The 13,537-nt window shown below is 34.6% G+C and overlaps 1 protein-coding gene across 2 annotated transcripts in view; it reads right to left on the bottom strand.

Annotated features, from left to right (window-relative positions):
- The window catches only part of LOC113495495 (QRFP-like peptide receptor), an 80,059-nt gene that overhangs the window by 16,013 nt on the left and 50,509 nt on the right, over positions 1 to 13,537 (bottom strand). The window contains exon 2 of one of the 2 annotated variants that reach the window (XM_026874277.1): positions 5,942 to 6,473. In XM_026874277.1, coding sequence (XP_026730078.1) covers positions 5,942 to 6,392 — 451 coding nt within the window. In that variant the 5' untranslated portion in view covers positions 6,393 to 6,473. Of the gene's footprint in view, positions 1 to 5,941; positions 6,853 to 13,537 lie in introns of those variants that run through there. The other variant, XM_026874278.1, reaches the window with a different exon arrangement.

Below are 13,537 nucleotides of genomic sequence, written 5' to 3' on the forward strand. Positions count from 1 at the left end.
ACCCAGATACACAAAATTCATTAAGAAGCTCGTTCCATAAGCCTTTTTCTCGCGATCTTTTGATCGAATCCTTCCCAATTATTTCACCTAAACGCCAGTTAACCATATCATTTTGAATATAAATGTAAGGTTTGAAGAAATATTATGTTTTGTTTATAAATACCAACGAGCAATTAAATCAACAAGTGCATTTTTAGCGTCCCGTTAACATACGATATTCAAGTATTATGATTTATTTAACAGCGGTTCACTTACCCGTATTTCTCGAACCCATCGCCGGGTCTATCGGCTCCGTTTGCATGCGAAACTAATCAGGCTATCCCGGTAAAATAACTATGAATCCGCCTTTCAAAAGTTACAACATCATCAATATACATTTCTCTCCGTCTACCTAATGGACCCCGCTAACAGTGGCACCCCACAACTACGTGTAAATCGCGGGCTCCAACACAATCCCGCTGCAATCTGTATCTATGAACATATTCATCGATACGGCTACAGCTGCACCAATACTTACTCCAATACAAAGTTCAATCGCTTTGTTATACTACTGAACTTATGTAAAGCATATTGCTTAGTGGAGACTTGGTTTGTTACGTTCCGTTGTTTTGAGTACGTATCTATGGAAAAATGAGAATCTGTTAGAGTTATTACTTTTTAAACTCTCACACAACGCTATCTAGTCTCAAACTAAGCAAAGCTTGTATTATGAGTACTAGACAACTAATAAACATACTTATATATTTCTAAATACATACATATTATAGATAACTTACACCCAGACACAGAATAAATGATCGTGCCCATCACACAAACATTTGTCCTGGGTGGGAATCGAAACCACGACCTCCGGTATAGCAGTCACGGCCACTAACCACTAGACCAACAGGCCAGTCAGTTATATTAGATAGAAACATCTATGCTCCTTATTCTGAGTAATGGATGTGGGAGGAAGAAAACGCCAGGCTAAAGTGGGAGGGGGCTGGTCATGTCACGCGAATGCAGAAGTACCTATGGGCAAAGATCGTCACCCACTGGACCAAAGCGGAAAGGCATCGTCATTAAGGTTGTACGCGACGAAGCAGGAGCAATGATCTATTCAGATTTGAGGGACGCATGTGGGGGACAATCGCGAATGATGTTTGTCTTTTTCTTAGTATACCAACGAAGAAGGTTTACGCCTGAAAAGGATGCGATACGAGGTACCTACTGATAACCTGATTTATTCATCCCAAACTTGAATAGATGAGTTTAAATTTTCGTCATCGAATGAAAAGGTGTATGAGCCGTCAATATAAGTAAACAATTTTCTGACAGATGCGTTGAGTAATGAATTAAACGCTTAACTCATCCTCATCATCATCCACAGCCTTTGTCCTCCCACTGCTGGACATAGGCCTCCGCTTTTTCGTGCCGATTTCCCGCTTAACTACTTCACACGAAAACAAGTGGGATGTAACGATATTTATTTCATAAAAATATCGTCATTTTTAACAATATTTAGCCTAAATTCACTAGAATTATTTACTATACTTCAATATAATACCCAGTGCTACCAGATATCTTGTGCCAATAAGAAACAGGGACAATAGTGTCAATGTTACGGCTTGGCAGGGAGCACAATGGTTCCGTACACATCTCAGTTTCTGTTTGTCTCGCTATTTATAATGGTATTGTTTTAGGATTTAATAATAGTTTTGGCATCGGTGAGGTAGTTAGTGGAATTATGGTAGACTTTATGTATTTTTTTATTATTATGTTGTCATTTTTGGTCTGTGATATTTCTATAATACGAACAGAGACGAAATTCAGAACAAAATCAGATTAATTGTCTTATCGTATCCTTCAATTAAATTTTCTTAAAAAGTTTGGATTGATACGGACTACTCCATAATATAGGTTGCTACATGCTTAGAAAATCTATTCTTGTTGATTCGTATTACACAGATTCATCTACCCGGCTATACTGTTCACCTATATAGGTAACAGTAATAAATAGATAACCTAAATACTAAAGCGGAACACATAAAAACAATACAACCTACTTTCATTCTAAATGTCAATTCGGCAATCGTAAAAACAATAGAATATAGTCAATACAACTCATCTTTGCGTATGACGCTATGTGTGGGTAACCCTTGTTAATGTAAAGCGATATAGTATACTGATAGAGATTTCATTTGTGTGCTAGTGTCACACACAAATCACACAATCGCACGCACACATAGCGCCGCGCGCACAGATGAGTTGAACCCTCGGTAACTATCAAGTCATCCATATAACCTCTTTTATTGAAACTTTTTTATCAAAGTTTATCAATACAAGTGCACTTAATGAAGTCCGTAGATAATATATTTTAAGTGCTTCATTCGAATTATTTATGACCTAAATGGTTTGTGGTTTTGATTTTGCATTCCGGCTACTGGTTTTTAGGACAAATATTTGATTTGAGATAATATTTTTATTGGGAAATGTTTTTTGGAGTGATAACCTCAATTTTTCGACAACTTTTATATCAGGCATTTTTGTTTTAGCTATAAAAACAAAGATATATTTATTTGGCTTAAATGATTAATGTAGTAAAGAGGTTTTAACGCTATTTACTCATCTTCATTATCCTAGTCTTTTCCTAACTATGATGGGGTCGGCTTTTGTCTCATCGGTGTTAATTAATTAACAGTGTTTTGCAAGGAGCGGCTGTGTCCTCAGTTACCTAGGCAACACGATACAATATTAACATGTCTTTCGAAATAAGGAGGAAGCAACTCGTTATGATGTCGATCGTCACCCATCGATGGACCTACCTAAACAGACGGGAAGCACCTGCTACATGCTGTTTGGGTAAATTCTAAGTACCTATAATTTTGGAAATACATACAAAAACAGTATCAAACTACCTCAATCAATTCAATATTCAATTTCTGCCCACAAGAATTATCAAACATTATTTTAACCAAAATGATATTTTTAAAACATCGCCGGCCATAAACGAAATCTTGATGGCACATAACTGTTGACCATTAAAGCGAGCCAAAATATCTCAGAACGCTACAACTGATTTAAAAAGGAAAGATCAAATTGAGAGTGCGATTAACACAAAACTCATAATTAAGTCAGCCCTTAAACGGTTATTTAATGTTTAAAAGAAATAAAATCATACATTTACGGTGGAATTTTTAATATATAGGTATAAGAAACCTTTTTTGAGTTTCAACGATAATATATGCGTAGGTACCACGTTTCAAAGATTGTCGCTTTTGTAGAAGCGAGATGGTACCATACATTTGGTAGTGGCATCTCGTACTTACATTACTCCATCAGTATTACCACATTAACATTATCATAGTAGACCTCTTTCAAAGATGTTTCTGCTCATTCTAAGAATTGAAGCTTACGATTTCATTCTTTTTTTTTTTTTTTAATTAAGAGCAGCTTAGATTTTTATCTTGAATCTTATTGCAACTGAGACCTGATTATAAACGGGATATTTCCTCTTAAATAATTAAACAATTATAGATATCTTTAAAAGAAAATTCATTTTGTTAACGTCTTAACATCTATTCCTGCGTATTAAAATTAACGTAATATGCTTCAACCGAACCATTCATTTCTGAAAAGCCTAATCCTTTTTATTGTTCATAGAGTAATAACGGAAACCTATTAATGAGGCCGTCCGTCTTTTATAAAACTGTATCTCAAGAACCATAATACATAGACTATTGCTATTTGATGCTTCACAGATGATCTATTTTTGTTGCCGTTATTTTTCTGACTTATTTGTACGGAATCCGCACTTTATAAAGCCGTTCGCTTTATACTACATCTGACAAATAGCTGCTTTAACGCAAACAGAAGATCTTGATTACATAAATGATCCCCAATTTCATTCAAAACAGGATCATCATGCCGGTCGGTATCCTTACTTGTATATTGTCATGCGTTGTCTGTACCTAAAATCCACAATTGAATATCAAATTCCCTCTAAATCGAGATTCAATAATGTATATTTCATTATACACAACGAGCATACGAAATTGAATTTAAACATGCCTTGCACCGTTATATTAAGTGCGTCCAAAATGTTATGACAAATAAAGAGAGCTGATATTATCGAGAGATCGAATCGTACTGATTCTGAATGGCACGAGACAAAATAAAAATGGAATGCACTCAACAAAAAAATAAATGACCATCAATGAAGAAGAGAAACACTTTTACTTGAAAATAATATTCTATTACTTTCACACAACGCCATTAAGTCTGAAACTAAAGTAAAACTTGTTTTATGAGTGCAAGACAACTGATAATGATACTAATATATTTTCTTATTGTAATACTTATAGATCGGTTACATCCAGACACAAAAAAGTGCACATTTCTTAAACTTTTATTCCTGGGTGGTACCCACAATCTACGGTATAGCAGTCAAGGCCACTAACTAATAGACCAATCGAAAGCCGAAGGCCAGTCGAAATTGTTTTTAATACAGCACATGGACACCAAAAAACCACTAGTAGGAAATTATTAAAATCAATCAGCGGTTTAATGTTGCCTTTTTCAAACAGTTTCAGTTAATATTCATCAAAAATGTATCTAACTGTAAAGATATTTTAAAACAGTTTTTATTTTTGCAACTGAACCTTTCCTATAACTTATGTGGCAAATGTCAATCATACTTAGGTACATATTGTAATCCACAACGTTTGCTTGGATTAGATTCATAAAATCCTCACCACTCAGCAACTATTCCGCATCAACATATTCATAACCTTTACCAAAAAGAGTCTCTAAATATGATAGAAATTACAATGATGTCATGCCATCTCGATGACACCGCTTGACAGTGACAAAGACAGCAAATAATCGAATGATAAGATCTACACAGGCTAGGTCTCGAACACTTAAGTTTACCTAAACTGTTCTCAATAAATATTACGTATCAAAATCTCCAAGGAGGATAGAGTTTCGCGAACGGCATGATATATTCCTGCATATCTCGTACCACACTCATATGTATTCAAAAATGGAAGCTGAAAGTGCCCATTATAGCTATCAGCTATCTGAGTTGCAAAATATATGGGGCTTTTATATTCTATAATTTACAAAGCTTAGGTGTGTTCACTTATTTACTAGACAGAGCTTTACGAAAAAATGTAGTTACAAAATCGAGCAGTGATCTCTCATTCTTGAATCTTTATGAATTTAATCACGAAGAATTTGGAAAACAGTGCAGGGAATGAAGTTAAGTATAGCTTAAGATTTTGAATCAAACTGAACCAAAATATCAAATTGATCGAGTTAGCTAAATATTATTCACCGATATTACAAACTTCCACAAATGTCACAACAAAATAATAATCTGAAGCGAATACGTCAGCACGCAACAAACGCGTACATGAACACTAATTACGAGTAAAATTTACAAACAACAGTGCAACAAGTTCAATATTGTTTATTATCAAACCTGTTGAGTGCGTTTCAGTTGCACAGAACATTAAGATATCATTCACTTTGCAAAAGTCAAACTCGTTTTAGCGTCGCTACATTTTGTCATACCAAAATACTTGTGATTTAGGGTAAAATAAAAGAGGGCGAAGAATACGACCCAGGGGAACTCCTTTTATATCAACTGTAATGTAATTGTACTGAATCCTATACAAATCATAAGTATGTCTTAATACGAAACCTAAATCAATAATTCCGTTACACGAATATGACTACACTTCGAATAAATAAAAGAATAATGTCATGCGTCATCAAAGTGCTTATCAAAAGGTTTATCCAAGTCAAGGACACGATTTACAACAAACATTAGTATTACGTCAGTAATTATTTCAAGTCTGGTTCCTATATGCATAGAAAGTGTTCTGATTCTTTTATATTGTTCAGCCGCAACACGAAAAGAAAGTATAAAATTGAAGTAGTTATCAAAATCACTTACACAATTCCTTTCCCAGCACCCAGGTCTCCGGCTTCGAGTTGACCTCGACCAGCACAGTCGGCGTACACACCAGCAACACCATCAGATCCGCTATGCTCAAGTTCACCAGAAATATATTCGTCGAGTTCCTCATATCCTTAGTCTTTAGTATTACTATTGGCACCATCACATTCCCAATCACCCCAAGACACATTATCACAATACAAAATGTCATTGACGTCGCCTTTATGTAATACGGGATCTCAACGTACTCCGTAAAATTGTCATTTGACATCGTGTACGTCGCGTTTGTGAAATTCGTCTTCCCGAAACCCGAATTCTCGTAATCATCCGATACTTCGTAAGTGCAGTTCTGTGTTGCATTTTTGTAGTTGAATGTTATATTTCTGCAGTCGTACGGTAGTGTGTTCACATCTGACGGTGTGTGTGTGAAGTTGGTTGTTGAAATCATGTGTGTCAATTCATATTTTCACATTATTCTTTTTTGTTTTTTTTTCTGGTTATGATGGCGGCATTTTCAGGGCATTGGTATCTGTAACAAAAACAAGATACGTTAATCATCTGTATTAAATTTAAATAATTTTTCGCATAATTGTAACATAAATCTAGTTAATAGTTTTCAAATTATTATTTTACTATGGTTGTCTAAGTTATCGACGTATTGAAGAAAATGACAATATTCGCTTTAATTCGTTAATTTATTAAGATGAACCTGTTATGCAAATTCACGCCAGCTCATCAAAATATCTAAGTTAAAATCTAACAGAGATCACGTAAAATTCCGCGTTAAACCCCACCTAAAACAAAATTACTTATCTTAACTGTTTACATTACAAAATTCTACCGTAAATTAGAAAAGTAAATTACAGTAGAACCCCAAAATAACGGCGTAACGTTATCATACAAATTAGTTTGAGAATTTAACACATTATGATGGTGAAATTCATCCTGCTAATAGAACCGGGGGATTACCATCACATCTTAGAATAAGGCTGCGTTTCCACCAGAGACATACAATGGAAATGTGTCGTACGAGGATGTCCGCTGAGCCGTTTTGACCAGAGCTGTGCTGGCCTAAGCGAGGTAAATGAAGCGATTCTATTGGTTGTTAACAAAATTATCCTTCGCTACGCCTGCGAGGATCGCACATCTCTAGTGAAAACGCAGCCTTAAACTAGTACTTTTGAGGAAGTGAGATACCGTTCTAAACCCCGTGACACGCTATCTCGCTCCTGTTGCTATAGAACTGCTATATTGGTAAGTGTCCTTGGATGATTCAGTCGTGACGTCACCGGACGTATTTCGGTCTTATTCATGACTGTATAATTTTGAATTAACTCTCTATTGTAATTTTAGATCAAATGCGTGGGTTTATTTGAAGCAACAATTACGCTAAATTCGATCTCTTGCTGTTTATTGATGAATATCAATTTCGGTTCCAAAATTGGCAGCAACATAATACCTATTAAGATACTCAATTTAATCTGTACTAAAAATAAGTAAATAGCACTTAAGTATCTTTGATTCTCCGTAATATTCCGATATTAATTAGATTTAATAAAAGTTTTTTTTGTATCGTCGCGTGTTTATTAATCTGCGATTAAAAAAAGTACCTAGTAAATAGCTACTATAGTCAAATTTAAGACTATGAAATATATTCAGTTTATTTACTTTAAAAAATAAAAAAATCATTAATCTATTTAGACCTATGGTTCAACATAATAAATTTTCCCAAGAGAGATTTGGAATCAAAAGCCCCAATTTCCTCTCACTATATTGACATCACGAATTATGCGACCTTCCAAAATGACCAACACAAACTCACAAGCCTTCACGACAAAACTTGTATAATTTGACTTCTTTAGGAGTATGGGAGCACCTACGTACTATCATTCCCTAATGTAACATACCTATCTAATGTAAAATAGAGACGCCGCTCTAAGCTGTGTATTGCTATCTCCCTTCAACAATTAAAATAATATTACTTTAAGGTGTGGTGGTAGGTTGTTGTTCCTAACTCATTTAGATGACATATTCGTGGCCGCAAACTCGCCTGGTTAACATGTCTTGTTCTGAGTTTGTCTGGCAATAAGCGGTCTTGTAGGCCAGTTAGGATGTCTTGTTGTAATTAGTTTGTTTGTTTAGTATTCCTGGAATCTAGGAATAAACAATGTTTGATCGTTTTAGTGAAGTCATGAATAGGGGAATTTAAATTTGATTTGTCTATACTGGACGAAGTGTTTGTTTAGTACAGAGACGATTACAAAATGAAAATGGAAGCGAATGTTTCCTACACTAAAAGTTTTCATATTTTTTTTTTTTTGTGATACAAGTGATTTGTACGATTAGTATTTTTTTAATTCTCTTTTTAATATGATTGTAATTTGAATCTAGTACCAGTAAAAAATACCTTCAAAATTTTGCGAAAACAATTAGTCTGTGTCAAATGACAACTAACGTTAAGACTGTTATCTCTATCTGGTGACTCTTCCGGGATGTCCGGACAATTAGCACGATCTGAGGACATTTGATTAGACTATCTTAATGACAGCCTCCAACAGACAAGTTATACTTTTTGTAGACGACGTCTTTATTTCAAAGGCATAAGGTCCCTTTTCATGAAGTTTTATGGTGTTTGATGTACTTCCCGTTATATGTAAAAAATATCATGTCTGAAGATAAATCTCAGCAGAAGATGGCGTTGAGATAACTTTGATTCTAATTCATTAATACATAAATCCTGTTTCCATCCTACAAAAATATTACGCGACTAATAATTAAAAAAATGTAAATAACAGTTCTTGCTGTATTTTTGCAGTCGTTAGGGACTTGAGGTGTTTAAATGAAATACAGAGCATGCCTAAGTAGACAAGAAATTTCTATATAGTTTCATGTTACAAAACAAAAGCACCAACTATTTTCATCTAATATTTACATAAAAAAAGGTTTATTATAATTCATGAAAGAATTGCTACCTGGGCCAGACAGCATATTAATTCTACTACCACGCCCATAAGGCGTAGAGGATTCCGTTAAATATATGCGTACCGGGTATAACATACTCGTAGTAAATAACACCAGGAACTATGAGGAAAACATAGTAAATCTACTTGATGTAACAGGAAAACTCATTTATTAAGCGCATCTTACTAAATAGATGGAGAAAAACGTTGCGAAATCTGGAGAAATGCTTAAGTGAACTGTGGAAGAGATCCGAAGCAAAAAATTATTTACGGAAATCAATGTAATTATTTCATCAATAAAATATATAATAATAACATGGGGACCAAGAGCAAGAGTTATTTAAAAAATACTCGAATAGCGTTTGGTCGGCTCTACCCGTGATCAGGAAGGCTGGTATGTTTTTTGCTCAAAGAATTAGCATTTCTATTCAACGTGGCTATGCTGCCAGTCTTCTAGGCACTTTTCCTGACTATGGCAGGGATGAATATTTAAATACTATAATCTGGCCTAAAATTCTCAATATTCAGAAAAATCAATATTATACTTTCAGATACCAATATTACAATGGATTTCGTTAATTAAGGTTAATCATTCGGATTTCTCAAACTACTCCTTACAACAAATTCCTACCCTTTGCCGAGTAAAAACACTTTATTTTCTACTTGATTTGCTCAATAAATCGCAGGCAATCGTCTCGTCCCCTTTCCGAGTCAACAGTAAGATATATTTGAGGCTAATTTATTCCTATTTGCGAGAAAACAAAGTTTGTCCAGTCAGCCGCGTGTGGTCACTGGTCATGGTTGATTTATTATGAATCGCTACTGACTACTCTATTTTCAGTGACTCTGAGAATAAGTCTTTATTTATGTCTATTTTCGAGAGTCGTTTTATCTGAAGGCGAATATAGAATGTGCGTTGCAACTACTTACATAAAAAATATTATTTTGGTTAACGTTTCTCCTGATCTTTTGTCTGGTTTATGTTTAGGAAAAGAAAGATGATTTTCGATGTTAAATGGAGTTTCAATTATATCTTTTTTCTGCACTCAAATTAATTTCATTTGACTAAAGAGTTATTTTTCCTCCCTGTGTTGTAATCTATTGTCGTCATTTTTAACATTGTATGTAGGTACGTCCCTTACGTACCTAAAATGCAAAAACAAAATTGATCAAAATCTTTAATGTTATTTTGATCAATTTTGTTTTTGCATTTATTGTTATAAAACTCCTGCACCAAGAAATTTAATTTGTGTATCGCGGGGTTTCACAAATATTCAAGACACTTGCAAATGTTTTTCAGAGAGACTCAAAACACCCAGACGTAGGATAAGTATTCGTAGATCACAAAAAGCTTTATCTAACGTAGGGATCCAACCCGCAACACGTCACAGCAGTACAGCAAAGTGTGCGTACAGCAGATTTGACGTGATAATCACAACCACTCGCTATCAAAATGAATTACTCGAGTATTAAGTATGCAAACGACTTGCTTATCTTCTGTATAGCTCTAACATATTCTATAGCTTCTGAACTTAGTCTTCAGACTGAAGGTAACTCGCAAGGATCCTTGATTGCGCTTAATAGTGTTAAGAGTTCTCAACCTCCAAACCAGATCTGGATAAGTCACACGTGCATTTGAATAGTCTTGTAGGACGAACACAATCAAGACAGTGTGGCACTGGGAAGTTTGTTGCGCCGTTTCTTCTCTCACAGCAATAGCACTTAGGAAGCGGTGATGGGTGGGCAAAACTGGGTGCTGTCAAATGTAATCTGACCTTCAAAAAGTGCTACTTTGTAGCCTAATTCGAATAAATGACTTTTGATTGCGATTATGAATAGGTAAAGTATTTGTTACGTAAACAGCACAATTGATATGGTTTCAATTGAGATCGCTGATCATACAAATTTCATCGTTTTGTAACTCTGATGCTCCTTTGTTTTCCTTGGCATGGTCCTTATTCCTAATTTCTCTGTCTCCTTTTTACTATTTAGTTACCTTAACTTTACTATACAACTATCTCCGTCAAATTATTTTGTGAGTTTTGACAACCGACTTACATAAGGGGGTTCTATATTCGTCCTTTTTTCATCTTTGCTGCCTCAAAACTTCGTAATGGATGAACCGATTCTATAGGATCTTCTTTCGTTTAACGCGGAATAGCTGTCATTTGGTCCTATAATTTTTTTCCTCAACTTTGGCTCTGTAGCTGTAGTTTTATTTGAAGTTGGTTGTATGTTTTTGTTGTTATTTAATTTTAATCAATAAAAAAATGCATATTTTGAACACATTAAAGATGGTACAGAAGTAGGGGCTAATAATGTCAAACACAGGATTTCAAGTAATTAAATTGTTTATGCGATAAAAATAAACATATTCAGTATTTTATGGAAGTCTATCTAAAATTAAATTATTTTAGTCAAATACCCAATTGTCAACAAGGCACTCAACATTTTCCACCAATAGTACAAACGAGAACATTGGATCACTGTAAAAATAATTGGACTGTCAGTTATACCGTTTCTTTGTTATTTACATTTACAAAAACAACCGTACTTTTTTGTTTTTAAACAAAAGTTCGAGAGCTATGACGTCTAACAAGAGTCTTTTCAAAATAGAATAAAAATACATTCTTATTGAGTTGAAGGAACTTGAAGTTAAAAAATAAGAGCAAAACAAATAAATTAAGCTCGTTTAGGAACGGGTGCAAGATTGTCGTTTGATTTGACACCGCTGTTGATAGCATTAACTTACTAACTTGCTAAAATCGTATGTTAAACACTAAACAAAACGTGTGTAAGTTCAATATCAAGATTTGTTTTCATTAAAATCAAAAAACAAGGGAGTAATAGGGAACAGCCTTAAGATACCCAATAACAATTAAAAGAATCCACTTTTTTATTTTAAGCTATTAATATTTTTTTTGTGAAATGAATGTAATGTAAAATATGGTTTATACAGGCGTCTTTCTTCAGATACCACCGCGTCAGTCCATGAATAAACTAGTCTATCATGAACGAATAGCCGAGTGGTTGAGGTCACCATGTCAAAGCCATGTATGACGTGTAAAGTTTGATTTAACATGCTTGTCCTAAGCCTGGGTGTCTTTTTATTCAAGTCACATGCAGACTTTAATGTTTGTGAAACCCCCACGCGACAAAAAGATCAAATACCAAGTGCTGGAATCCTTTAAAAAGTAATCGGACGATCCCGATGATAACGCGCATTTAATTAAATTAAAAAGACACAGGACATGTTTATAGGCTTTATCGCTAATAAAATCGATCGAATTCTTCAAGATAGGTTACGTGACTTTAACTTGGCAATTCAAAAAAGGATTTTATCATCGTCAACACTTGTAAAAGTATGACATGTCTAGGCGGGAAAGCAAAATAACCGCCACCCCAAACATGTAGGAGATGCAACGACAGTCACATCTCATTTTATTCCCATTTTCGTTCCAAATCCAACTCTCCTACGAGGTCGGTAACCTTTCCCCACGATCTGATATCGTCAAATGTTTTTTCCTCAACATGAACTATCGGCAATCTTGCTTCGTTCTTACGAAACAAATATTTGTATGGGCCTTTAGAGTGCCTACCATGTTATAGATGTGGGAGAGAGATGGCGCTCTATGACGTGTAGTGCTCTGTCACGCTTCCACAGTACCATTAATATTAGTTTAATTCGTCTTCAGAGTTCCAGACATTTGAACAATGTCTGGGGTTGTGTGCTCATGAGATTTATGTATTTAGTGTTACACGATATCCTTCGTTGAACAAGGGGTTTTTGTCTGAAGTTTGATAGGTTGTCTACAAGCTTTCACTTAAATTTTATTTGTTTACTTGCTACACATAATGTTTCCTGTAGTATTGTTTGCAGTGAAAACGTAGCTCATTTTTTCTCTTCAAGGTTTAAACCTTGCTCTCCACATCAAATTTAATTTAGGTGATTTACAACCTTTTCAGTGTTACAGCCCGAGTTTGGTAAGCCTCTATTGTCCAACAACTATTTCTTTCACCATTTTTAGCAATTGTCTAATACGCACGTGAATTCGATAACTCATCGTCGGTCAGTGTCGGGATTATAACGGCTATAATACTTTTTTTTACAATATCTTTTTATCAAATGGGCATATTTAATTAGCTGGCCCTGGTGTCCATACACTTGGACAAACGCCACCGATAATACTGTCAGCATGGTTGAGAACTTATCTGACAAAATGAGACAAATGACATTGATCAACAGTCTATGAAAAGAAGCAAACTTAATTACAATTAGTCTAAACACTTCCAGAACAGTTGACGAACATAAAAATACACACACTCTAATGCACATCTTTTAAAACAATCTGAAAAAAAATACTTAGTCATTTTACCAAAGAGGTTTAATCTAAGATTCGTTTTCCAAACTCGAATTTAAAAACCGGCTGTTAATGATAGCCCATTAAAACTTCGCGTTCTTTTATTAAATTCTTAAGTTTTTAAATTGTAACTTTTATTATGAAAGAATTGATATAAGTTGAAGTTTCTTTGATAACTTTTAACTAAGCCGCGTATCTTTCTTATCTTTATTAAGACAGGACTTTTGGAACTTTCGGTTATGCGTAAAACACTGCTTTTTTAATCGTATTAA

The sequence above is a fragment of the Trichoplusia ni genome, chromosome 6 (assembly GCF_003590095.1).
Source record: "Trichoplusia ni isolate ovarian cell line Hi5 chromosome 6, tn1, whole genome shotgun sequence".
Taxonomy (NCBI): Eukaryota; Metazoa; Arthropoda; class Insecta; order Lepidoptera; family Noctuidae; genus Trichoplusia; species Trichoplusia ni.